Source organism: Rhineura floridana, chromosome 16 (genome assembly GCF_030035675.1).
Source record: "Rhineura floridana isolate rRhiFlo1 chromosome 16, rRhiFlo1.hap2, whole genome shotgun sequence".
NCBI lineage: Eukaryota > Metazoa > Chordata > Lepidosauria > Squamata > Rhineuridae > Rhineura > Rhineura floridana.
The window spans coordinates 33,651,906-33,679,140 of record NC_084495.1 but is presented as its reverse complement, the minus strand read 5'-3'; the positions used below and the strand labels follow the sequence as shown (position 1 = coordinate 33,679,140).

Below are 27,235 nucleotides of genomic sequence, written 5' to 3'. Positions count from 1 at the left end.
AGAAATTCAGTATAAAATGAAGGTGGTAGTTGGGGAAACACATTGAAAAGGTTCAGGTCTCCTTTGTGGCCTTATAGACTCCTTCCAACTCTACTATCTACTACTTTATGAACTTATAGCTCTACTACTTCCCAAGGCCTTGAATATACACAGTTCTACAAAATCCAGAATTAGGCCTGTCAAAGAAAAAGCAACAGAGATCTGTTTTCTGGAGAAGAGTTGACGTATGGCCGTGGAATCCTTCTGGGAGGAAGGGCGGGATATAAATAAAACAAATAAATAAATAAATAAATAATTTAAAAAAGGGACGGCATCTAAGCTTTGTATATATATAGATAGTGTTGAATATCAGAGAGAAGAAGCACCTTTAATGAAGTAATGGGCAAAGATTGGAGGGAGGAAAACTGACGCAGAGGAATGCAAACAGATATGAAGAGAAGGTGCCTCATCGTCAAACTGTGCTGTTGCAAGAATAAAACGGTGACAAAATTACTACTTCCACAAGGTCTCATTGATGATGGACAACATTATCAGAAAGAAACAAGCTCCCAAATATGGAGGGGAGGAGAGTGAATTGCTGGAGAGATTGCTGGGGGTGGGGGCTGCAGAACAGAACTCATGGGTCAGATCAGCCAGCCATTCAAACCAGCAGCTTCTCTCATGGGTAGGGGCCACAGCTCTCAATGGCAGAGGTCATCCTTTGCATGCAGAAGGTCACATGTTCAATTCCCAGCATCCTCAGTATAAAACAAAGGCTCTCGAGGAAGCTGGGAGATCCTGGCGGGTCATTGTCCACAAGAGTGGACAGTACTGGTCTAGATGGACCAGCAGCCTGACTCCATATAAAGTAATGTCATATACTCATAGGTAATCTAGAGCAGAGACTCCAATGTGGATCTGGGTTCAGATATTGCCTTACCAAATGGCCTTGGCCAAATCTTGACCTCAGCTCCTTCCAAACAATTAGTAATAGCAGCAACGGCCAAAAAATATTCTCAGGAAAAATGAAATTTAATCTGTATAATGTCTTTTGCACACCAACAAATGATGTAGTAATTAGGATCATTGGGGTGGGGGCATTCAACAGAATTCTGAATTACTGGAGCAAACAGCATTTTTATTTTATTTTTCAAAAAAAAGGTTTCCTCTGTATTTGCCCTGCTACCTCCAAGCTCTTACAATGACAGGCAGCTGCTCTGTAAGATACCCCAAAGATGTTAACTGGGACAAAACTTAAATTAGTATATAATGAATATGAAAATGACATGGCCTTAGACTGGGCTGGACAACCAATGGTCTGCTAAGTACAAATGACAGTTCTCAAGAGGTGCAATAAACATATCATTTTTGCTGACTGTCTGGGATTGCAGAAATCAGAAGCCTTGTTCTCACATTACACTAAACACAGGTACAAGCTGTGTACAAGTGTTTGTATGAAAGAGTGTGCACTTGTTGGTTTGTACAACTCAACTATTGTGTATACAGACTGGACCCTTGTTGAATGTTACATGTGAATTACTGTATGAGTATACAGGTCAATTATTTCTGTACATAGTTTGTGCACTCATTGAATGTAATGTGTGAACATTCTTACAGGGTCTGTCAAACACCAGACAAACCAAAACTTCCTGCTGGGGAGATGTCCCGTGACAGGGTTAGTGGATCCAGAGTAAGGTAGGTCTGCTTTAGAAGACGTTTAAAATCTTCAAACAGATCTTCCTCTCCGGTAATCACACTGCATGCTTATAGTTTGCCATTAAGTGAAGAACAAGCAGATATATAAACAGTCACACACAGATGCAATACAAATGAATAATGCAGATTGCAAAAAGGACACCCTCCAGATTGCATTAAGTGCAGATCACAAGAGACACAAATAATAATCAGCTTTGGTAAACTCTGAAAAAAGGTTCAGGGTATTTTTTTAAAAAAACAAAACCCTTGCAAAACAGCTCTGGAGATTGGAGAAGAAAAGATGTGTTGGTGACATCATGGGTGCTAGCCAACAGGTTCCCTCCACAGCTGGCTTCACCCCCTGCTCTCACACACAAGCCAATGAAGTTCTTGAACGCATTCTCATTCCAACTTCCCCAGGGCTCCCAACAAACATTTCTGGATGACATAACATTAAAAAGCAGGTTACCATGTTTTGGAGAAAACAGCGGAGATTTTGACCGGGGTGGGTTTTCTGGCCGCGGGGCCACCAACTGCACTGGGCGTGCTTGCTTGTCTGCTAGCTTTTTGAAGCAAGCCTGTCTGTTCTCAAACATGCTCCGCACGTTCTCAAGCTTGATCTGGACCGTCTGTATCCGAGCCTGTGGATCCCAAAAAGGATATTCCCATAAGTGAAACTGGCAGAATTGGCTTTGCTATGTCATTGCCATTTTATCGTGCCCAGTTCCTGTGAAGCTGAGGGCAGTTTGAGGCAAGATATCCCTGCCTGAAACCATGGAGAGCTGCTGCCAGTCAGTGCCGACAATACTGAGCAAGAAAGGCCAATAAACTGACTAAGTCGTCTTCTTATGAAAGCTTTGTGAATTGCATTGCAGAACTGGACCGCTGCCATTTTTGTCCACCCTTGTGCATCAGAGGAAAGCTGCCTCCCTTTTAAAGTAGCACACAGAGGCAGGCACAAATAAAGATACATCTTTCACTTCGCACCCTCTCTTCGGTTCCTCTTCCGTTGGCCTACCTTGAGTTCAGGCGTTAAAATGAGCTCGAAGTCAGAGTACAGGGCTTGCGGATCGGCATATAAATGCGGCGAAGAGCCCTCAAGGAACTTCTCTATGTCTTGAAGAGCTTTCTGGGCACCTTCCCGAGACTGGCTTTTATCCATTGGCTGGTTGGCCAGAAGATACGCACCTTCATCACAGCACTCCAGCGCCTGATGGAAAAACAACACGGGTCCATGAACTGATTTGGCTTGCCTAGGATGATGGTCAGCTGGCAGTCTGCAGGTAGCAACAGGCCGACCACCACAATCTGTTACTGATGACACGCTTGGAGGGCAGGGGAAGACGCAAGGGGAAGGTATGGCCTCCGATTTCCTCTGCCTGCCAGCCCCAGTAACCCCAGAAGTGCCTCACCCTTTCCTTCTGCTCCATCATTGGTATGTAACCTGAATCCAGGTGCTGAAGATGCACCTCTTTACTTTGGCCTTTAACACCTGACACATGTGCTTTCAGGACCCACCCAACTCGGGGTTTAAAGGCTACCAACAACTGAGCCTGGAAATGAACTACTGCAACTGAAGAAAAATTTGTGTGATATGATCAAACCACCTACATCAGAGGTGGGGAACTAGATCTGGTCAATGGGTCAGATTCTTATTTCCTCCACCTCTTGCAGGATGAGTGGTGATGGACACCTGTCAATCACCTGATGTCACAATGACATTTTACAAGAAGTTAAATGGGGAGGCCTTTTAGGCCTAATCAGGCAATGAAAAATCCTGCACTAATAACTCAGTTTTGCAACCCTGGATGATGCCATTGCATTTTTTTTCTTGTTCTACATTATTTATTCAGTGGCGAAGCAAGAAGGTATGCAGTACATTAAAGCCCCAGAAATGTTATTCAGCCAACTCTCTGGCTTCTGAGATTTTGAGCAGGTGTTGCTCACACACTTGCCATCAGATCATAAAGGCTAGAAACTTGGCTCTTTTACAACAATAAAAATGAAGCTGGGATTGTGTGCCTAGTAGCGCATTCTGCACTCCTGCAGAAATCACGGCATATGCACCTTTCTCCTTAGCCATACCAAGTTGGAATCTGAAAGCGATGCACGCTCATCCACTAGGTCAGGAAGTCCATTTCTGGGCGTTACCTGCTGCAGGGAGGTGAGGAGATCCAAGGTTTGCTGGAGCCAGCTGTGCTTTCTTTTGATTTCCTCCAGCAGGACGTCTGAATGGTGCCGCAGCTCATTACACTGCTGGCAGATCAAGTTGAGGGCGTAATGGTGGTTGGCTGCCAGCTGGTGCCCATGAAGGATCATGACTTGCGCCTTCCCAGTCAATTCCTTTTATATAAGAGCCAAAAAAAAAAAAAGTGGGGGGAAGGAGTTAAACTTCTAGGCCACATGACACACACACCCCCTCTCTAGGGACACATAACCTCACTGGTCCTGCTTCACTCCCTCCTGGAGCACTTTTGGCTGTCTGGATCGTGTCCGTGAATTCTGATGATGCCTCTTGCTTGTTAGGATGGGGCATAGAAAAAGGTGTGTATGTGCGTGTGTGTGCATGCATGAGGACACAAGCCTACTGTACAAAGCTAACATTGACATCCATTGCTCCGCTCACTTTTGCCTCTGGCTCCACCTGCTGGGGAGGTTGCAGAGTGCTGGAGAGAAAAGTGACCACACCACTCATGGCCACCCCATAGCAATAAGGCAAGCTTAACACACACACACACACACACCGCCCTCCACAAAAATTCTCAAAAAATACTGAAGTGCCCTGAGAACGTTGGAGGAAAATGGCAGCCTGTTTTGGAGGAGAAGAAATTTTTGGAGAAACTGGAGGACCAATTTCAACCCAGAATTACACACAATTAGACACAATGTTGGGAGATTTCACAACTAGAGCAATTGTTGCTCTGCATTATATTATGACTACGATCTCCCTGGTGACACCTACACTCCTGACCTGCTGTCTTCCAACCTCACCTCGTTCCTAGACTCCTTGCCTCACTCCCACCCCACTTCAGAGCCCTTGCCACAAACTGAACCAAGCTTTATAACTGCATTGAGCAGGGGGTTGGACTTGATGGCCTTATAGGCCCCTTCCAACTCTACTATTCTATGATTCTATTATCATAACTCATGCCCATGGGCTGGGCTTTCTTCATCCCTCCAGATGCTGCTGGACTCCACCTCCCACCAGCTCCAGCCAGCATGGCCAATGGTCAGATGGTGATGGGAACTGTAGCCTGGCAAACTGGGGAACCCATGGAGGGCCACAGGTTCCCCTCAACCAGTGGAGACAGGGGGTCCCGATGTCAGCGGGGCAGTGAATCTGCTCCAGGTTTTAGTCTGAACTTTCAAGGAGCTGTCCAAGGTACTTTCAGCACTAGCTAGAATTGGATGGCTGTTTCCCATTGCCACCAGTTGGAAGGCAGCTTCACCTGTGCCGTTTTGTCCACGTTATCCAAGTCTGATAGCCTCTGTTTTACTTGAGAGATGTTATCTCCAGTATCTGGCAGTTCTCCTTGCTGGGCCATTAAAAATTCAATGGCTTTACTGAGCTAAAAGGAAGAGGATATTTAAATTAAAATAAAATGAAACAGAGGGACACAACATCATTTAAAGCAGCGGAGGGGAAGCTGTGGCCCTTAGTCTCCTCCTATGTGGCCCATCAGTGGCTCTGGCTCCACTCATCATTGGGTGTGACCTGATTTATATTTCCTATGGATCAACAGCCCTTTTTAGAAGCTTAAGGCTCCCGTGTGGGTCGACCGAATATTACAACAGGCTGACAGAGTTTCTTAGCAAGGTCAACATGAGGGGGGCCGCATCCTACCTCTTGGAATTGTTGCTCAAATTTCCAGAGCTGCAAATACTGTTCCATCTTTAGCTGATGTTTCTCCCAGAATCCATCAAAAGCAGTTTCCATCTCATGCAACTGTGCAAGCAACCTTTTTCACAAGAAGAAACAAAAAAATTATATATCCTCAACCGCGTTTCTACCAAGAGGTCCCACAGCCATTTAAAAAAATCATTTCTTTTAAGAGGCCACCCCCCCTTTTTTTTTAAACAGTCACAATTTAGATTTCCCACAATGTCCCTGATGCAGAACTGCGGGAAATTTGAACAGGGCACTCCAGCAACCCAATGCTGATTCGAAGCACTGCTGAGGCCTCCCAACTCCAGAACCCACCAAGGTATGGAATGGGCTACTAGAAGGCAGTTTCCAAGCCCTCTCCCTCAAAAAAAAAACTGGATCAGGCCTTCTGTTATCACCACCTTTTCCAGGAAAACCAAGCACCCCTTACCCAAGATGGGGGGAGGCTTCCCCACTCAGCTGTAAGGAACATTCTTTCCCAGAAGCACCAACCAGACACAGCTAAGGATGTGTGCAGAGAGGAAGAGGAGGAGGAAGCATGCAAGGTTGCAGCTTGCTTGCATGCTGCTCACAACTTCTGCTATTGCTGGAAAAGCAAGCACACTAGCAGAGTGACCCTCTCCTATCTCAAGGCACATGGCTGAAGGCCCTTAGTTCCCCTGCAGGAATGGAAGAACACCTTGCAAGACCAGTGGTCTTCAACTTTGGGTTCCTAGATGTTGTTGGACTACAACTCCCATGATCCCTTGGACCAGGGGTTCAGATAGCTGGGAATGATGGGAGTCGTAGTCCAAGAACATCTGGGGACCCAAGGTTGAAGAACAGTGCTGTAGACCATCCTGAGCTAGATGGACAGCATAAGGCACCATCCTATTCCTATTTTAGGTGAAGGGCAACAGCTCAGTGGTCAAGCATCTACTTTGCGTTCAGAAGGTCTCAGGTTCAATCTCTGGTGTCCCCAGATAGACAAGGAATGCAGTACACAGCCATCATGACTAGCAGACATTGACAGCCTTATCCTCATGTTCCCTGTGCATCATTTTCAACAGGCAAGCCAGTGATCCCAGGCACTAGATTTAAATCCATGCCATGATGCTCAATGTGATCCTCACCGGTTGACAGTCTCCCAGTCACCAGATCTCTCCTGCGGTTGCTCTTCACCAGATTCATCCACGTCAGGCTTCTCTAAACTACACAAGAGCATGTTTCCCTCTTTGGTAATTGCCGTAATATCTTCCTATAGAAGGTATCAAAAGCATTGCTGATTAATACGTCACCGACTGCTGGGGTGTCCTTCAATTTCCAACACAAGGAGATGTCAAGGTGGCTCACACAGAACAGTAATAACAAAGTGAGCCCCTGCTGTAACCAAATTGGCAATGTCTAATTGCATCCCTTGCCCTGCCTCACCTCTCCCTGGGTATGTTTAGCTCAGAGAAGAGAAAATTAAGAGGAGACATGATTCCAGCCTTCAGATATCTGAAAGGGCTGTCATGCAGTAGACAAAGGAGACTTGTTCTCTGTTGTTCCAGCAGGCAGAACTAGAACCAGTGGAGACTGCTGTTGCACCTTGGACAGCTCCTTGAACGTTCAGACTAAAATCCGGAGTGGATTCACTCCCCCACTGACATCGGAGTCACTAGGCTACACTGAATAGTACTAATGAGTGGAAACAGCAAGGAAGCAGACCTTGGCTAAATGTTAGGAGAAGCTTCCTAATGTTAACTGCCATTTGGCAGTGGAACAGACTCCCTCAGAGAGTGGCAGGCTCTCTTTCACGGGAGAGTATTTAAGAACAGTTTGGTTGGCCAGCTGCCAGCAATAAGAATGGCCAGATCTGTCACCTTCGGTTCTCTCACTTTCTCATTTTTTTCCAGTCTTAAATTCAGTTCTCCATATTTCTGCAGGGAATTAAATAGTCGTGAAAATTCACCCACATTTCAGTGCAAATTTCTCCAAATAAACACATTTTTGTATGCAGTTTTGAGAAATATACACAAGCAATTTTGCCTAATATACTGTTTTCAAATATATATATATGCATTTTATGCACACTTTTAGTGTATGCATTTTGTACACATTATTTGGCTGGATAACTGCTGTGAAAAATTCAGAGAAGTGCAAATTTTGAAGGACAGCTGCGTTTCGGTTCACATATTGTTTCAGAGAGTGTGAATTAGGTAGGGTGACCTTTAAATGCAAACTTCATTGAATCAGTCAGGGATGCTGTAGTTGCCAGATTCCTGCACTGAGTATGGTTTGGACTAGAACACCTGCAATTTCCTCCTATACAATTCTAGGATACCTTTGCTCTCTTCCATCTCCAATGTAGAGAGATTTTAACTTCCTAGGGAGCGGAAGCCTATATAATGCTTGCTTATGAAACTTTGTAAACACCATGTACCTTCATGAAGCTGTGCAAATAAGGAACAAACAATGAAAACTAGGGCTAAGAAACCTGGCTAAAGACATTTTGATTAATCCCTTTGAAATCACAGGATTAATCAATTGGATCTACATTAGGAATAAATGGTATCGGGGGGGAAATCACTTTGAAGAATGGACTGGAACTCTCTGTGCCTTCACCCATCAAACAAGGCTGCCTTTAGCAACTGCAGGATCGTAGCACACCATAACGCAGCAGCAAAAGTGAGGGAAGAGAAGCAGCAATTAAGCGCCAGATCCCTCCCGAGATCCTGACCTGTTTACTGAGCATTAGCTTGCACAAAGCTTGCATGGAGGTTAAATGATGTCCACTCTTTATTGAGCAATTCATTTTGACTCCATGCAGAAGGACCTGGGGTCAATCTCTGGAATTTCCAGGCAGGTCTGGGGGAGAACCCTGACTGGAACCCTGGTGAGGAGACACTGCCGGTCAATGTAGACAACACGGAGCTAGATGGAGCAATGTTCTGACTCAGTGTAAGGCATCTTCCTATGTTCCTATGACTTATTATTTGCAGGGAGGCTATACAACGCCCACTATTTAACGAACATGCATTCTGATTTGTTTGTGCAGAGGTTATATCTTCCTGTCTAGTGTGTTTCCCTTCACTTTTCTAACTGTAAAGTCTGGATTTTCTTCTTCATTTATTTATTTGTGACAGAGGGCACTTCCAGACAACCTATTTATTGACCATTCATCCTGGTTTGTTTGCAGGGAGATTAGATAACACTGGCTGCCCATGAGCTGCTGGGCCAAGTTCAAGGATATAGTTTTTGTGTACAAAGCCCTATGCAGCTTGGGATCAGGATACCTGAAAGATTGTCTTATTCCTTATATGCCCAGTTGATCACTGCGCTGTGCAGATGAGGGCCTCCTGCAGATCCCAACTTATCAGGAGGTCCGTTCTGCACAACATAGGAAGCAGACCTTTAGTGTTGGAATTCCCTCCCCTTAAATATTAGACAGGCTCCATCTCTGTTATTTTTTTGGCATCTACTGAAGACCATATCCCAGTCTGTGTCTGTGTTGGAATTGCTATTAAATATGTTTTTAAAGCTTTTTTAAAAAAAGATTCTTTAAAGCTTTTTTTTAAAAAAAATATGTTTTTAAAAAGATTTTTTTTAATATGTTTTGTTGTAACATATTTTAAAGTTCATTTTTATGATGTATTAGAGTGTTTTTAGTGCTTTTGTTTGCCACCCTGGGCTCCTACTGGGAGGAAGGGTGGAATATAAATCGAATAAAGAAATAAAATAATATTTCAGGAGCATTCAATCTGATTTTTTTTCTGCAGGGAGGTTAGATGACATTGTGTCAAAGCAAGTATTATCTCACACTTTCCAATGCAATTTCGTACCATTTTCCTTATTGCAAAAAGTCTGAACTTCTGGGGAAGAGTGTTGGTTACATAAGACCTCCTAATCAATAATAGTTGTGCAACCTGAATCTGCTGGCATGTGACTGAATTCCTCCTGAAAACAGCAACAGTCTGCAAGTGCCCCTAGTGTTTTAATCAACTTTAATCATGCAAGCCTAAATTGCCGGTATGAGATTGAATCCCTCCTGCAAAATAGTGACAGTCTGGAGGTCATGATGAGCCTGTCTCAGGATCAGGCAAAGTTCCGCACATGACTTGCCTTCAGCTGGTAGTACTTCTCTGTGCGCAGCGCCAGGATGCGCTCGATCGAGTAGGCGTCGTCTGGCAACTCTGTTTCCGCCAGTTCCATGCCAAAGGATTGCAACATCTGAGCAATTTCCTTCACTGTTAGCGCAAAACTTTCGATAGCCTGGGGAGAAAGTTTTTTGGTTCATCAGCTCTGCATGCCACTTAGCACTTAAGCTCAGTAAAAGCTGCACTGAGGGTTTCATTTATACATTTGTCTGTTTCATTTACGAATTGCTTCCCCTGATGAATTGCGATTCACTATTTAAAAAGCATCTATAAAAACATGTATATAAAAAATTTCAGGTCCAATACAGATGCAGACTGGGATGGAAATCTTCACTGAAAAGGATACTTGGAAAATGAAGACCTTCAATAGACACAAAAAGATAATGGCAATGGCGCCTGTCCAATGTGTAAAGGCAGTTCCAAAGGGTAGGTGCCACCACACTAAAGGCCCAGTTGCTACATTGTATGGAATGGACCTTCTGATGAGAAGGCATCTGTAGGAGGCCCTTGAAGAGCCAAGATGGTGTAGTGGCTAGAGTATCAGACTGGGACCTGGGAGACCCAGGTTCAAGAGTAACCAACATAGTGCACTCCAGATGTTGTTGGACTACAACTCCCATCATCCTTGATTGTTTACCATGCTAGGGCTGGCTGATGGGAGCTGTAATCCTGGATGATAACTTTATGAACCTTCCACCGTATGGTCCAGAATTACCCAGAATTATTATTTTTTTAAATAGCACCATATATAAGAAGACCATACTGTTCTGAAGATGACCCATTCACTATGGCAGTACTCCAAGGTGCCCCCAAATTCAGGTGTCAACTGTTTTTCATCAATGTACGTCAATAAGTCACTGACTGAACTCAGCATCACAACCTGAAAAAAGACAAAAGGGAGACAGAATCATTACTCAGCCTTACAGAGGGAACGGACATCCAGTATACTTGATTATACAGGAACCATTCCATTTAATACGCCAACAGACAGTGGAGACTGGTGGCTCCGATATTTATTTATTTATTTTAAAATGTCAAAGCGTTTACAACAAGTTTTTTAAAAAACCCAACTACCATACCATAAAAATATTAAAAATACAATAAAACCAGACAATAAAAACAAAGGTGAACTATTGCGAAAAGACTACTTCTTAATTGCTGCATAATTCTGGTGGAACAGAAAGGTTGTCTGTGGGTCTGATGTCAGTGGGGCAGTGAATCCACTCCAGGTTTCAGTCCAAATTTTTTGAGGAGCTGCCCAAGGTGCTGAAGCCTATTCTCAAAATCCAGGACACAAATGTGTTGCAGAGAATGAACCCAATGATCATTTTCACTTGGAAAAACTCAACAGAATTCACCATCTTTAAGAAAAAATGAATGGTAATGGACTGCCTTCAAGTCAATCCCAACTTATGGGTTCCCTATGAATAGGGATTTCATGGTAAGCAGTATTCAGAGGGATTGACCATTGCCTCCCTCTGAGGCTAGTCCTCCCCAGCTGGCTAGGGACTGCTCAGCTTGCCACAGCTGCACAAGCCAGCCCCTTCCTTGTCCGCAACTGCCAACAGGGGGGCAACTGGGCTCCTTGGGGCTATGCAGCTTGCCCACGGCTGCACAGGTGGCAGGGCACGTAACCCCTGAGCCACTCCCTGTGGGGATGATCTTTAGCTGGCCCTTGACGCCCAGGAGACATGAGCGAGGATTTGAACTCACAGACTCTGGACTTCCAGCCAGGCTCTCCTCCATACTGTGCTATACCAGCTCCAGCTTTAAGACTTTACTTTAAATCTGGGTTAGGGAAACTGCGGCCCTCCAGATATTGCTGAACTGCAGCTTCCATCAACCCTGGCCATGGCCATGCTGGCTAGGGCTGTTGGGAGGTGATGAGAATTGGGAGTCCAGAAACATCTGGAAGGCCACAGGTCCCTCATCCCAGCATTAGAGAACCAACTGCCAAATGTTTCAAATATTAGAGTTTAACACAATACCTCTGTTTCTAGGAGCATCTTCTAATGCTCAACAAACACTCATAGGTGGGCGTTTTGTGTTTGTGCACATGCATGGAATTGTTATTTACATTTATTGCAATTAAAAACTGCACAGGGAATGAACATCCCCTATGTGTAAAGCTGCAGAGTACAAATGATACCGGTAGTTTGAGTAGGAAGTCCTCTTGGCTAAACCGAAATCCAATGTCAGTAAAAGTGCGCTGGAAAAATCCGGTAGGGCGTAGGACCATCACAAGGTGCAAGTTTCCCGGGAATGAGGCCTGTTAAACACACATACACGGGGGGGGGGGAGAGAGAGAACATTATTGCATAGCAAATTCTCCGCTATTGATGGAAAGTCACATTTTAGAAAATTAACAAGCAGTTCTCTTATTATTATCATCATCATCATCATCATCATCAGGATTTAAAAAATGTGCTCTACAGCCATGCTACCCTGAACACACCCAATCTCGTCTGATCTCAGAAGCTAAGCAGGGTCAGGCCTGGTTAGTACTTGGATAGGAGACTGCCTGGGAATACCGGGTGCTGTAGGGTTAGAGGAAGGCAATGGTAAACCACCTCTGAATACCTCTTACTATGAAAACCCTATGAATATATATCCAAAAAAGATTCATAGGGTCGCCATAAGTAGTAAACAACTTGAAGGCAAATAACAACAAAAATTGTGCCTAATGCAACAGCAATTTAAATTGTAGTTTAAAAAAACCCTTGATAAATATTAACATAAAATGAAAATGGAAATGAACTGCCTTCAAGTCGATTCTGACTTATGGCGACCCTATGAACAGGGTTTTCATGGTAAACGGTATTCAGAGGGGGTTTACCATTACCTTCCTTTGAGGCTGAGAGGCAGTGACTGGCCCAAGGTCACCCACTGAGCTTCATGGCTGTGTGGGGATTCGAACCCTGGTCTCCCAGATCATAGACCAACACTCTAACCACTACACCACACTGACTCTCAACAGAAAACTACACATTAAAAGAGAGAGAGTGAGAGAGAGAGAGAGAGAGAGAGAGAGAGACAGAGACAGAGACAGAGTCTAAAACAAAGTGCTGGTTCTTAAACCAATTCTCTCTGGCGCTTCCCCTGAGACCGGCTGACAAAATTATTTTCTTAGCAGGCCTCCAGCGGATCTGAACACACAAACAGCCCTGATGGAAGGAATAAACCAAAAGGTCAGTCTATTCCTGCATCTTCCTTTCCCCAGGGTCCAGTCAGATGACTCCGGGAAGCCCAAAAGCAGGTCACGGAGGCAACACCCCAGTCTTGATTTTTGTCCCCAGCATTCTGGTGCTCAGAGCTATACTGCCTTCGAACATGGAGGATCTATTTAGCTGGAGACAATCGGCATAAGGAATTCAGGGACACAAGTAATGGCAGTAAAGAAAAAAGAGAGGATTAGACTTCATGGAAGGAAAAGTATATCAGTAGCTATTCAGTATGGCAGCTAAACAGAAACTACTTGTCCAGAGGCAGTCTATCTTTTAATACCAGATGATGGGTACACCAATGGGAGAAGGCTATTGCCTTCATGCCTCGCTTGTGGTCTTCCCAGAAGACATCAGGTTGGCCACTGTTAGAGGTCAGTTATGTAGGATTAGAGGCTGCTCCAGTCCAGCAGGGCTTTTCTTGCGTTCTCATGATCATTGAAGAGGGCAGTGAGAAGCAGCGAGGGCTGGTGCTCATTGTGGCTGGTGGGGCAGAAGGCAGGGAGCCCAGAAAGTAAGGGGACATCAGAGCCAATGACAGGCAGAGCAAACTGGTTCCAGGTTTGTCCGCACACACCTCCCTGCTGAGTTCTGCAAGGATGAAGCTGAACGAAGGACAAGGAAGCTGACAGCCCGTGCTACTGCCGTCCGATGCTGGATCCCACAGAGGAAGTGGCAAGGCTGGAGACAAGGCCGGGTCAAAGGTTGGCAGGCCATGGAGAGCTGCGAGTGAGCAACTGGCTCCAACAAAAGTCGGGAGCGGATTCAGGCCTTTTAAGCCTCTGCCTCCAAACTACCTCCTCCAGGTGCCACCCCCAAAACAAGAGCCTTAAAACGCAACTCTCTGGCCTGAAGATGGGCACTCCTACTGGATCAGACCACTGGCCCCTCCTGTTCTCACAGTGGTCAGCCAGATGCCTTACAGAAAGACCACGAGCAGGACCTGAGCAGAAGAGCGCTCTCTCCTCCCGCCGTCTCCAGCAACTGGTATTCAGAAGCATGCTGCCTCTGACCGTGGAAGCAGAGCAGCCTCTTTTAAAGCCATCCAAGGTGGTGGCCATCACTGCCTCCTCCGTTCCATGGCCTCCATCCTAGTGCGCTCCCTGCGCAACCGGACTGGTGATGTGCGGTGGGAGACGTCTGGTTCTTTAGGCTCAGGGAAAGGTGCCCCCTGAGAGTCTAGGCTCTGGCCCTTACGTAACAGGCCCTGATGGGCTGAGGAGTTCCTCTGAGGGCTCCTTCCCACAGTCACAGTCACAATGGTCTTCCTATGTTCCAGGAAAAATCAGGGCCGTCCCTGACAAAATAGGGACAGATGGAGCGTGGATACAGCTAGCATCCTAGCAGTAGTTTGCAGTTCAAAAAGTGTGGCCTATTTTTTTCCCCAAGGCCTTGCAGAAGCCTCCCAAAAGAATGAAACATTTCTGCTCCATTTCTCTTTCAACCTTCAAGGACCGAGGACAAAATATATGTATGTGTGATGCAATAAAGGGATTCTGAAGGCTCCTGTGTCTTTCAGACAGAGAAACAGGCAGACTAAGGAGCTCTGCTTAAATCTGATGCCAACCTCGCTATGTCAGTGTTGACAGGCGCTGTGGGCAATTATGGAAAACGCAATAAAAATTGTCCAGTGCAAACAGCATTCTCTCCCTCCCTTCTCCTCATTTCTAAGCGCTGCGTTCAGCAGTTTGTCCTAGAACACTGCACTGCTGGGATGCATGCCGGTGCTGCATCAAGGCTACATTTGAACTCAGGAATCTGCTTTGCAAAGAAAAAAAAAAAGAAGACTGCAGGCAGGCAAAGTCCTTACCGCATTCCTTCGGCCCCTCATCTTGCCTCTTGGAGGATTCGCCTCAGCCATCTCCCGAGCATGCAGGAACTGGCTGCCTTGCCCAAATGTCAATGCAGCATCGGTGAAATAGGACCCATGTCTCATGAGGTGCTTAAAAATCGCCCGGGGTAGCCGGCTGCCTGCACAGCTGCTTCTCCCAGGGCCACGGCAGCAGCCTGCTCCCTCATATCAGCTGCATGGGGTACACATGTCCCCACAATCCTTTCACAGCCAAATTCAAAACTGGCTGCGGGATAATCCAGTCCTCGGCTGGCTAAAGCAGAGCAGGCAAAGGTGCCAAAAACGGTGAATGGCTGTTGGCTGTGCTAGCCGGCAAGAGAGAGAGAGAGGAGAGAGAGAGAGAGAAAAACTCGGTCGCCGAGAACAGCAATGGATTTTTAAGGTGGAATGCAGAAGTTCGGAGACACAGGTAATTTTGTCAGACGGCACTGTGTCTGCTCACAGCAGCAACGCGCTCGCCCTCGGGAGCAGTGTAAGGATCTCAGGAGGATCCTTCCTGCTGTCTTTCCTCAAAGTTTGTCTTCAGCTGAGTAGCAAATGATGCTTGGTGCCACGAGGAAGACTTTGATCGCTGGTAGCTACGAGGCTAGTAGTATTGGGGGGGTGTCACATTTTGCAGCTTCAATTTAGTTTTCATTTTTGCTGCCGGCTGCCATGGAAGTGCGCAGAGGAAAAGAGCAGATGGCACAGAAATCACAGGCTTCCCGAGGTATTTCAGGCTATTAGCCACAGTTGGGTTCTCCCTCCACTGTCGGAGGCCAGTTGGTGGGAATCACAAGTGAGGAGGGCGCTGTTGCTCTCAGGTCCTGTTGGTGGGCTTCCCATAATGGGCATCTGGGTGGCCCCTGTGGGAACAGGATGCTGGATTAGATGGCCCATTGCCCTGATCCAGCAGCCAGGCTCTTCGCTTGTTCTTAGATCTGAGGAAGTGGTTGCACTCAGAAGCTGCACCCTGAATTTAGCAGCATCCATTCCTGGGCATATTGCCTGTCTTTGAGTTTGCCTGTTAAGCTGGGCTTTCAAGTTTTAAATTTAATGTATTTATTAATTTATTAAACATATATAATGTTCTGGGCTCCTCCTAGGAGGAAGGGCAGCATATACATTTAATATATAATAAACAAATTTATCATCATCATCATCATCTAACTCACCTAGCAGGTGATCCTGTCTCTCTCCACACCACAAAAAGCTTCAGCCTCTATTTAAACAGCACAAGAGCAGGCCACTTGCTGGGTTCTCCCCATCCTAGTCGTTTGGCACCCATACCGACTATGCTTCCACCTGCACCCCTTAAATTCTCCTACCATCCAAACCCCACCTGCCAAAAATAAATTAAAAAATCGAATCCTCCCGGCACTCGTGATGTCGCATGCCCAGCCCTAACACAACACAACCCATTTCAGGACATTTTTAAGCAATATAGACTAAGCCGCCGTTTAAGGAGCAAGCCTAATGGCCCACCTGGCTCAACAACGCATGCCCTGAATGGCAACAACTCCCCAAGAAGAAAGGTCTTGCCATTTCTTTTCACAGGAGACCCCTAGGATGGAGGATGGGGCCTTTTGCTGTGCTCTCGCCACCACAATCTACCACTCTCCCTTAGGGAGGAATGACAGCTCAGTGACAGAGTACGCGCTTGCTGCTCTGGGCTCCTACTGGGAGGAAGGGCGGGATATACACCTAATAATTAAATGTGGAGAAGTTCTGTCCCTGCATCTCCCACTCAAAGAAGGATCAAGAGATAGGGAAGATCACCCAAGTCCCTGGAAGGTCCCTGCTAATCTGAGTAGATGGACAAATATTCTGACTTGATATGAGGCACAGTCAGTTGTCCCTGTATTACTTCTGTGTCAATCAGCCTTTTTGGTCTCGACTGCACTAAACCGCAGAACAGGAGTGGGAACATGTAACCTCTAAACAGCCCTTGGGACTCTTGCCAGGCCATACCCTCTTCAGCGCTTAATGCTTTTGCCTGGCTGAACTGCATCCTTGGAAGGTAATAATGCCTCCTGCTTGCCTGGATGGAGGGTGGGCAGACGCCTCTGTGTGCATGTGCGTGTGTGTGTGCGCGCGCGTGTCCATTGCCCCACCCACTTTGGACTCTAGGCCTGCCCACTTTTGCTTCTGGCCCCACCCACCTCTGGCATGCGAGGCCCTCCCTGCGAAGGTTGCCCATACAGGAATGTGGCCCACAGACTGCAAAAAACATTCTCCCCCAACCTTCTGCTACAGAAAATCTTACTGCTATCCTTTGCAGAGTCATTTTGACTGACGTCCACGTATCCAGTCTTCTGTCCAGGATTAGGATAAATTTGGCGTCCAATTCACGTCGGCTGGAACATAAGGGGGGGGGAAAGGCAGGGAACAAGGCTGTGCCATTTGCCTCCACACCCAGATTCATAATCTGACTTCTTTAGACTCAGCAACTTCCCATTGCGATTTCTTTTTTTAAAAAATGGCTTTCAGTACATAAGCATCAGTTCCCAATGTACCCAACAGGGTTAAAAACTGACACTTGGCGATTCGCCTCAGCAGGGTGGACAAGCTGAGGGCTCCTAGACCCAAAGTGACAGGCAGCTGCCCTGACTGCAGCACCCCGGCCCATTTGTAATCAAGGATGGGCAAAGCTGATCATTCCGGTTTCTTATTTTGCTGATCTTAAGTTTAGCTCTCCACATTTCCACATCAACTTGCAATTTATTTATTGTTTAAAAAAGAGTTCTCATGGAAATTCATTAGCATTGCAGTGGTGACAGTCTTCTAATATACACATTTTTGTATGCAATTCTGCCTAATATACACATTTTTTTCAAAGCAATTTCTCCTAAATATAATGCATCTTGTATGTTATCTTTAACATATGCCTTTTTATACACGCTTTACGCTATGTGTGTGTGCGTTCATTTTTGTGCATATTACTTGGCTGCAGAAAATCACAGAAGTGTTCAAAGGCTTGCAGACTGTTTCAGGAAGGGCAGATTAGAAAAACTCACCTTCAAATGTGAACTGAATCGAATTTCTCCTGCATCCCTAAACCCAAGAGAGGGGGATTAAATGTGAAGGACTCCCATGAGTTGCACATGAGTTTGACCTGACAGTATTTTAAGAAGACACCACAAACATTTTCCCTAACAACCAAACTAGGGACATAAGGAAGAAGCTGGTTTATCAGGGACAGAGAATGGAGACCATCACCAATAAACAGAGATACTTGAAGCATGTGCTATTCAGCTGGAACTGCTCATTTTTGGGGATACTTGGTGCATTAATGTTGCCTTCCTCTGTGATATGGGTCTTGCTCCTCCCAGCAAAATATGTATAAACTAATCACACACAAAACACACACCCTAACCTTGCCTCGTTCCATTACTCATTCACGTTTACTATAATTTAGGGAAATTTAGGCTCCAAATCTACTCATCAGACAATTAATGAGAGGGTTGCTTGGAGGCACACCCTTCGCAAACAGTATTGCCTGGAGGTGAGGCTGCAAATCCAACAAGTTTTTAGGCAATCCATTCTACATTTCTTTTGCTTTCTTGGCTCAGAGCTTCAGTGGCAGGACAGAAATGAAAGGGCAGGGCAGGGCGAGGTGGGATAGGTAAGGGAAAGACTGAGAAACAGAAGAGAGCACACCCCCTAGCAATGGCTTGCCGAAATCCAGTGCTGCAACACTAGGGAATTGAAGAGAAATGCAGTTCAGCTCTCATTTTAAAGCAAACCTTCCAAATTCTTCCTTCCAAAAAACAAAAACACTGGCAGCCCATTCTGGGCCAAGTTCAAGGTTCTGGTTTTGTAGTACAAAGCTCTATGCAGCTTGCATCCACGATACTTGAAAGATCATCTTACCCCTTATATACCCAGTCGATCACTGCACTGTGCAGGGGAGGCCTCCTGCAGATACCATCTTATCGGGAGGTCCATTCCACACAACATAGGAAGAGGACCTTTAGTGTTGTGGTACCGACACTTTGGAATTCACTCCCCTTAAGTATTAGACAGGCTGTTATCTTTTCGGTGCCTATTGAAGACCTTCCTTTTTCAACAAGCCTTTTAAGTAGAGACCTTATCACAGTGTGCATCTGTGCTAGATTGGTTTTGAAGATGTTTTTAACTTTTTTTTAAAAAAATATGTTTTTAAGATGTTTTAATATGTTTTAAAGTCTTTTAAGATGTTTTAAAGTGCTTTTGGTGTTTTTGTTTGCCACACTGGGCTCCTTCTGGGAGGAAGGATGAGAAATGTATGTATGTATGTATGTATGAATGAATGAATGAATGAATGAATGAATGAATGAATGAATGAATGAATGAATATTTGAAATTTACACTTCCCCAAATTTTGGGACAACAGTGGACGAAAATGCAACCTACCACAAACGTGGACAAAAATGCAAATATTGGGGGAAGTTGCATAAAAATGCATATAAGTGGGGAAAAACATACAAAAAGGCATTTTAATTGGGGAAATAGTTGCAACAATGGGTATATTAGGAGAAATGGGCCCTAAAATACTTTCATGAGGACCTCTTTTTAAAAAAGTGCAAACTGATGTGGAAATGTGAAGAACCAAACTTCAGACTGAAAAAAAATGAGAAACAGAAATCAAAAGCCACAGATCCATCCATCCATCCCTCTGCACGACTAACCTTACAACTTTTCCTGATGGGGTATGAACCGGGAAGAGAAAGGGGGAGACATGAAGGAGTCAAGGATGGCCAAAAAAAACTAGGGCAGAGGTGGTAGAGAGCATAAGATCGAGGTGCCACATGGGTCCATGTGCAACTGATCACAGCTGATTGATCTGCAGACATATTGCTCATCTCTTCTGTTCCTAAAAAGGGAAGAAGTTCACCTTCTCTGCCACTGGCAAAGTGCAGGCTGTCTATGTGTGTGTGTGTGTGTGTGTGTGTGTGTGTGCACGCACACATGTACATACATATGTACATACATCCAGGTGAAGAGGAAAGTTGGATCTCGAGAAGAAGTGTACAAGGAAAGGGAGAAGGTCCCCTGTTCAGTTCCTGGCCTCTCCAGTTAAAAGGCCCAAATAGCCTTTTAGTGGGAAGGACCCTTCTCTGCCTGAGAGCCTGGGAGGTGGAGTAGATAGAAAAATACTCTGAACTGGTATGAGGCACGATTTGCATGCAGAACGTTCCAGGTTCAGTGACAAAAAATAAACAATAAATGATATGACAGTTTCTGGACCGCGATAGCCTGACCACAGTGGTCCAAGCATTGGTAACCTCCAGACTTGATTACTATAATTAGCTTTATGTGTGGCTGCTCTTGTGCCAAGATCAGAAGCTGCCCTTAGTGCAGAAGGCAGCGGTCAGACTGCTCACAGGAACAGGCTATCAGCACTCTGTTACTCTGCTGCTGAGAGAACTGTGTTGGTTGCTAATTTACTACCACGCCAGGTTTGAGGTTCTTGTGTTAATTCACAAAGCCCTAAACAACTTGGGTTCAAAGTACCTTAAGGACCATCTGATCCCTGATGCTCCACCTCAATCAGGAATGATGGTGGACTTCTTGTGGTTCCCCAAACCCCCGAGTTCCGCTTTGCCTTTACTAGGGATAGAGCCTTTAGCTTGGTAGGCCCTGCCCTGTGGAACTCCCTGCCAGTGGAGGTTCAATAGGCATCATCCATGGCTTCTTTTACATAAAACTGTGTTATTTAGACAGGCCTTTGCAATGTGAATTTTCCTTTCAAGAACTAGTATTTATTTATGCTTTTACTGGTGGTTTCATTTATCCTATTGCAATTTTGTATGTTGCATTTTTATGAAAGTGCAGTCTATAAATATCTCAATAAATAAAATACCAAGTTGGTGACTGGAAAGACCTCTTTCTGAGACCCCAGGGAGCTGCTGCCAATCAGAGTAGACTGTACTGTGGTAGATGGAAAAACAGCATGACCTGGTATAAAGCAACTTCCTCTATTCCTATAAAGGGTGCACTGAACAGCTAATTCCATCCTGTTTTGGCAATGCTGGCATTCCATCTCAGGTCTGTCCCATCCCGTTGCGTGCCATTCTTTCTGTTCCATCCTACTGTATGCATTTTATACTCAGTTTGGGCACTCTTTTTTTTTATAAACAGAAAACACATTTTTATGGAAAAGGCACACTTTCTAAGGCATCCACCAGTACAATACACATTTGATACCAATCTTTTACATAAAATGCATTAGTTTTTGAGCACACTGTTTGTGCATCACAAATATACTGCAAAATCCAGAGAAGTGTGCAATCCAACTGGGAACTGCATTCCAAACGGTAGGCACTCATTCGGGAGTGTTGGAATAGGTTCGTCCACCACAAAAAGCAGACCAAACAAATTCCTTTCCTATTCTGGGTCTCTATATTACTCCTGGTATTAATCAGCACCCCACCAGCTGTAGTAAAATCCGCTTCTTTTGTAAACCGCTGTGATCCTGAAAGGCAGATTTCCTCTTTGCAAATTCCTCACAAGCCGCTCCAGTGGATTTTACTCATCACCACCCTTGCCTTCTAGGGTGTGGTGGGTGGTTAACTGTTATCTCCCTGGATGTACCTTCTAAAAAATAGCAGGAGCTGCTCTGTTGTGCCGTAATAAGGTGGCCCTGCCAAGCATGACTCGCTCAACAGTACAGGGAGCCAAATTAAACCTTGGCCTTTGAAACAGCAGCCTTCAGTTCACACACCACATTGGTGGTCCCACCTCCGGTTTTAAACTCCTAGCAGCCCTGCAAGGGCTTTGGATAGGTGATAGGGAGAAATTACTAATGTATAGCTTGCAAACAATTTCAAAGAAATGTCTGGATGTGGGGCTCAGTAGATGGCCAGTGTATATCTGAAGCTGCAGCAACAGGGGTGTATTAGGCACAGAACCCAATCAAGGCTCAGCGGGAAAACTGTTATGGGCTATCTATCCCATTATCAGTTCAACAACTATAACAAAGAGTACAAATTGTTCACCTTCTGAAGCTAGCCAGTGTGCGTTGCATTAACATGTATTATTAGTATTATGTACAAGAAAATGCACAACATCGCCACACATTCAAGAAATTGTATTCATGTGTGATTGCGATCAGATTCACGCATGCAAGCTTTTTGCCAGATATGGCCATTCCTGGAGTGGGATAGCTTGGCCTCAGTAGTCCATGCTCTTATGACATACACACACACCTGGACTACTGCAATGCGCTCTCTATGGGGCTGCCCTTGAAGATGGTGCAGAAGCTACAGCTAGTGCAGAATGTGGCTGCTAGGTTAGTAAGTGGAGCAGCCCAACGGGACCATGTGCCACTGGTGCCACTGAAAGCACTGCACTGGCTGTCAATGAGCTACCAGGCCCAATTCAAGGTGTTAATTCTATACTTTGAACATGTAATGAGAAGACACAATTCACTAGAAAAGACAATAATGCTGGGGAAAACAGAAGGGAGTAGAAAAAGAGGAAGGCCAAACAAGAGATGGATTGATTCCATAAAGGAAGCCACAGACCTGAACTTACAAGATCTGAACAGGGTGGTTCATGACAGATGCTCTTGGAGGTCACTGATTCACAGGGTCGCCATAAGTCATAATTGACTTCCAGTAAGAGAAGTGATGCCCATCACCATCTAAAGGGACTTAAAACCATTAAATCCAGAGTCTAAAGTTACCTAACTGCACTTCTGCCTGTGGAATACAGATCTGAGCACCTGATGACTACATTCGATATACAGCCCAACCTGCTGGGCAGGTTTCAAGCCAGAAGGATCTGTTCTATCAGCAACGTGATCACAATTTATTTTAATAGCTACAATTTTTCTTTCTTCCTTCAGTTCTTTTTACTTCCTGATGGCACAGTGTTTAAGGTTTATACACAGGTTAAACAAACCAATGTTTGATTTTAATTATTCGTTGGAAAACAAACGTATTTGCAAATGAAACTAAGAAACAAGATGTATGCTGCTATTTGTTCAGCCAGGGTTTGGGGCGTGTGAAGGTTTTTTTTTTTTTTTTAAACTAGCACACCATTAAAGTGGGTACACACAGACTCTCATTTTTAAACAACCTCCCTCCTTTTGCCAAGTTTCTAGTTCTCAGTGAATTTTGCTCAGCTTCTGTTAGGCCATTGGTTGGCTTTCCCCAACTGAGGCTGTTTCAAGGGCGTGAAGGGATACCTCTCATAGCTAATATAACCTCTGTTATAGATACTTCGATGCTTCTTCTCTGTTGAAATGCAATCCACTGTTATGAAGTGGAATAGTATTTTTTTTAAGCCCCCAGTCAAGCTATATGTTTACTGATCTTTGGCCTATCTAGCCCTATCTTCTTTAACTGGTAGTGGCTCTCCGGGATCTCAAGCCACAGGAAGAAAGAGGTCTTGATCCTTTTTTAAAAACTGGAGGTGCTAGAGACTGAAACTGGGACCTTGCATGCACAAGGTCTTAACACTGAGTTAAGCCTTCTGGTGTGATTATTTATGCAGAAATGCAGCAGATTTTGACAGTGGCGCTGAACTTACAACATCTGAACAGGGTGGTTCCTGACAGATGCTCTTGGAGGTCGCTGATTCATAGGGTCGCCCTAAGTCGTAATTGACTTGAAGGCACATAACAGTAACAAAACTGAAATATTTGCCTGTGGCTTACTTTGGTAATCTATCCAGTTTTTTCCCCATGCTGCATCTCCAAAGTGGCCATAATAGCATGCATGGCCCAATTACCCCTTCATCCTCACCACAACCTTGTGAGGTACATTGGGCTTAGAGACAGCAGCCGGCCTAAGGTCTGAATGGGAATACAAGCCTTTAAAGCAGGAATGGAGAACCTGGGACCTCCACATCTTATTGAACTCCAAGTCCCATCAGCCCCAGCTAGCATGGTCAATGGGTCAGGGATGATGGGAGCTGTAGTCCAACAACATCCAGAGGCTGCAAAGTCCCCATCCTGCTTGAAGGGACCCGTCAGGCATTGCCTTGCACCTAACTGTCAAGATGAGAATGATACCCCGGTCTTCTACACACAGTAGTGCAGTGGCGTATTTAGAAGTGTAGAGTTGCTTCATGAGAATCACAGCAATGCCCCCTTCTAAGATTATAAAATAAACTGGCCAAGTTTGAATACTGCTTTCTGCTTATCTAGCACTGTCACCATTTGACTGTCCTTTCACACTGTCAGAGATATTGCTTGAATTACGGAATTCAGTGTCTACACGTTTATCTCCTGCTGCTACCAAACTGCTTGATGATGTCAATGGGATGCTATCATCAGAATTCACTGTCTCTTCTGCAGTTACAGAGTTCTTACTTTCCACAACTTGGCTTTTATTGATTTCAAAGTAGGAGCTAATAGGAACTCCTCTCACTCTGATGGACTCTAATCAGCAGGAAACGACAACGAAGCAAGTTAGATGATTCTCTCAGTGGCTAACACACACCCCTTTCATGCTGATTGGCTCATACAATGCTAGAGACATAGGGACCCTGCTGAGCCCTGGCTCCCAAAAAGATAAGGGGTCTAAGACCACCATCACCCTGACACCCTGGACAATTACACCCCTGTCTACATTTGTTACGTGCCTTCAAGTTGATTTCAACTTATGGCGACCCTATGAATCAGCGACCTCCAATAGCATCTGTTATAAATCACCATGTTCAGGTCTTGTACGTTCAGATCTGTGGCTTCCATTATGGAGTCAATCCATCTCTTGTTTGGTCTTCCTCTTTTTCTACTCCCTTCTGTTTTTCCCTTTTCCCCCCACAACCAGTTTTGAAGCTGGTCCTGATGTAGAATGTCAAGATTACCCAACATTCTGGGAGGAAGGACAGGATATAAATTTAATACACAAACAAGCAATGGCAGCTCCACACCCACTCAGTGTTAACCCCAAGGCAAGATCTGTACCTTGGGATCCAAGTTAAGTAGTTTAGAACTTTTGTTACAACCTCCTCAGGCATTTGGTTGAAATGGGGATTTTCAGGGAAAGTTATGATCCAGCCGTTGTCCTTCCCTCGCCCACCTAGATTGGAGGGGGGGGGGGAGAGAGAGAGAGAGAGAGAGGTGAAAATCCTAAGCCAGTAGCTAAACCATACAACACATGCACCTGTGAAAGTATCCAAGCAGAGCCCTCACATTGCTATTTGCCATGGGTTTGCATTTTGCTTGATTAAGAATTTAGGGCGCAATCCAACTAGTATTTGCACCGGGCTGGGAGGAGTTGGATGTGGTGGACCCTCGGCTGAGCTGGCAGGCTCTGGCATTACTGGGCAGGTCCCGGCTCAGCCGCAGAGCTGTTGGGACCCTGCTAGCTCAGCAGGGGGTCTACTGGGGACAGCCAGCCTGGCGGAAGAGAAAGCCGGTGGAATTTGGAATCTGCTCCCACAGGAGGCAGTGATGGCCACCGGCTGGGATGGCTTTAAAAGAAGATTGGACACATTCATGGAGGAGGCAGAGGAGGAGGCTATCCATGGCTACTAGCCCTGGTGGATATGTTCTACCTCCACTGTCAGAGGCAGTATGCCTCTCAATGCCAGTTGCTGGGAACCGTTAGAGGGGAGAGTGCTGTTGCGCTCAGGTCCTGCTTGTGGAGCGTCTGTTCGGCTATTGTGAGAATAGGATGCTGGACTAGATGGGCCACTGGCCCGATCCAGCAGGCTCTTCTTGTGTTCTTATGTGTCAGTCTTGCACTGCACTGCCACCTCTGGTCCTGACAACTTTGGATGGAATTTATTTTAATCTTGTCTATTTATATGTTATTTCTTCCTCCCCCCAAAAAACACAAAAGACCATTGTTTGGGAATCTTTGCAATGGGGATCAAAAGAAAGTCTACCATACTCACCAGAAAGAAACGCAAATTCTTTCATCAAATCACCAACAATGTCTCTCGCACAGGTTGGAAGAGCTGACGCTAGCAGACAAAGCAACATCAAATGCATGAGTTAATCATCGTGCAGCTCAGTCCCATCACCTTTCAGTCCCACTGTCTACTGGCTTCTCCTTTCTGCGGTTCTCCATCTCCATCACCCATATACTCTTCAAGTGCCTCCTTTTCCCCTGTCTTCATAGACGTTGGACTGCAAACTGCTTTATTCCTAGAGCAGTTGGACATGCTATGCCAATCAGCATCAGAGGGTTTACTGCCACAAGGCCAGTCAAAGGCTATGAACACACCAGCTGCCAGAGCAAAGAGTTCCCATTGGCCACGCCTGGAGGGGAAACAGGTTGATCTGCCAATCAGTTGCGAAATCTCTTTGAAGCTGAACTAAAAAGAAATGCACTCTATCTGCTCCCACCAGGTTTTACAGTAAAAAGGAGCAGGGTTTGGCTAGCGTCGTGTGCCCCTGTTTTCAGAAAAGAGAGGTGGAGATGCACTGGAACCGGCAGGACAGCGAGTGCGTTCCTACCCTACTATGCCATCCTTATTTCCAACTCTGTGATCTAAATACAACTAACAAAACACATTTTTCAGGACCAGCATTTCTACATGTTCCTATGCAATCAATCAATTAAAACTGTCAGGAGCAGAAGGTCATTATTACCTGATGTGATCCATCAGTATTTATGATATTTACTATGAATGGCTCCCAGAACACAGCAAACAAGCAACACTCTCATATACAAAAGCTCTTTTTGCTACAATATGGGAACAGCACGCTACATCCTCAGCTACAGAGGCAAATAGGAAAACATTAACAGTTACTACAAGATCTCCTGCAATGTCTATGAAAGGCAACCCAAACATTATTATAACATTATTAAAAAAAAAAACTGGAAAACCTAGAAAACAGTTAACAAGGCACAATCTGCCTGCACTCCAAAAATCTTTCTGACCAGAGAGAGAACGCGTTCACATGGACCAATCTGGCTTTGTCATTGCTGCATTTGAAGTGAGGCCTCACTTGCACCACACACTTAATGTGCTTTTAAACAGGCATGGCTTCCCCCAAAGAATCCTGGGAACTGGCACTTGTTAAGGGTGCCGAGAGTTGTTAAGAGACCCCCTATTGCCCTCACAGTGGTACGATTTCCAAAGTTCCCTGGCAAGGAGGATTGATTGTTGAGGCTCTTGGGAAGTATAGCTCTGTAAGGGGAATAGGAGTCTACCATAGTTCCCAGGATTCTGTGGGGGATGCCATGGTTGTTGAAGTAGTACAGATGGGTCCTGAGATAACCCTAGAATAGGTCTGGCTGACCATGGTGAAAGGAGACTGGTGCCAATAGGTCTTGGCGCTCACTCCTGGACAAACCATCAGGCTCCACCCTCAACTGTCATCTCCAGCAACTATTCCATCAGGCTGTGGGACACGGAGGGAGGGAGATGTGAATGTGGGGCCTCTCCAGCCACTCTGGTAAAGACCAGAAACCTGTGGCTCCTCCTCTCCTTAAAATCTTCCCATTCCAGTTGCTCATTACAAGAACTCTGTAACTAAGAAATAGTGCCCAAGTTTGCTTTTTCCTCTTCCTCCTCCTCCCTCTCAACCCCTTTTGTGCCATGTCTTTTAGATGGCAAG

General features: G+C 45.3%; 1 protein-coding gene and 1 non-coding gene across 3 annotated transcripts in view; one reads left to right on the top strand and one right to left on the bottom strand.

Annotated features, from left to right (window-relative positions):
- Positions 1-27,235, bottom strand: part of MCF2 (MCF.2 cell line derived transforming sequence) — a 68,704-nt gene that overhangs the window by 28,462 nt on the left and 13,007 nt on the right. The window contains exons 2-13 of one of the 2 annotated variants that reach the window (XM_061598662.1): positions 25,564-25,632; positions 24,629-24,743; positions 16,997-17,087; positions 11,828-11,947; positions 10,442-10,558; positions 9,644-9,793; positions 6,673-6,797; positions 5,519-5,633; positions 5,124-5,243; positions 3,826-4,017; positions 2,693-2,884; positions 2,144-2,315 (exon numbers count right to left, since the gene is read on the bottom strand). In XM_061598662.1, the coding sequence (XP_061454646.1) occupies positions 2,144-2,315; positions 2,693-2,884; positions 3,826-4,017; positions 5,124-5,243; positions 5,519-5,633; positions 6,673-6,797; positions 9,644-9,793; positions 10,442-10,558; positions 11,828-11,947; positions 16,997-17,087; positions 24,629-24,743; positions 25,564-25,632 (1,578 nt within the window). Of the gene's footprint in view, positions 1-365; positions 462-2,143; positions 2,316-2,692; positions 2,885-3,825; positions 4,018-5,123; positions 5,244-5,518; positions 5,634-6,672; positions 6,798-9,643; positions 9,794-10,441; positions 10,559-11,827; positions 11,948-14,709; positions 15,005-16,996; positions 17,088-24,628; positions 24,744-25,563; positions 25,633-27,235 lie in introns of those variants that run through there. The other variant, XM_061598661.1, reaches the window with a different exon arrangement.
- LOC133371581 (5S ribosomal RNA) lies at positions 12,106-12,224 on the top strand. Its single transcript, XR_009759352.1, has one exon. It is a non-coding gene; the product is annotated as a 5S ribosomal RNA (ribosomal RNA).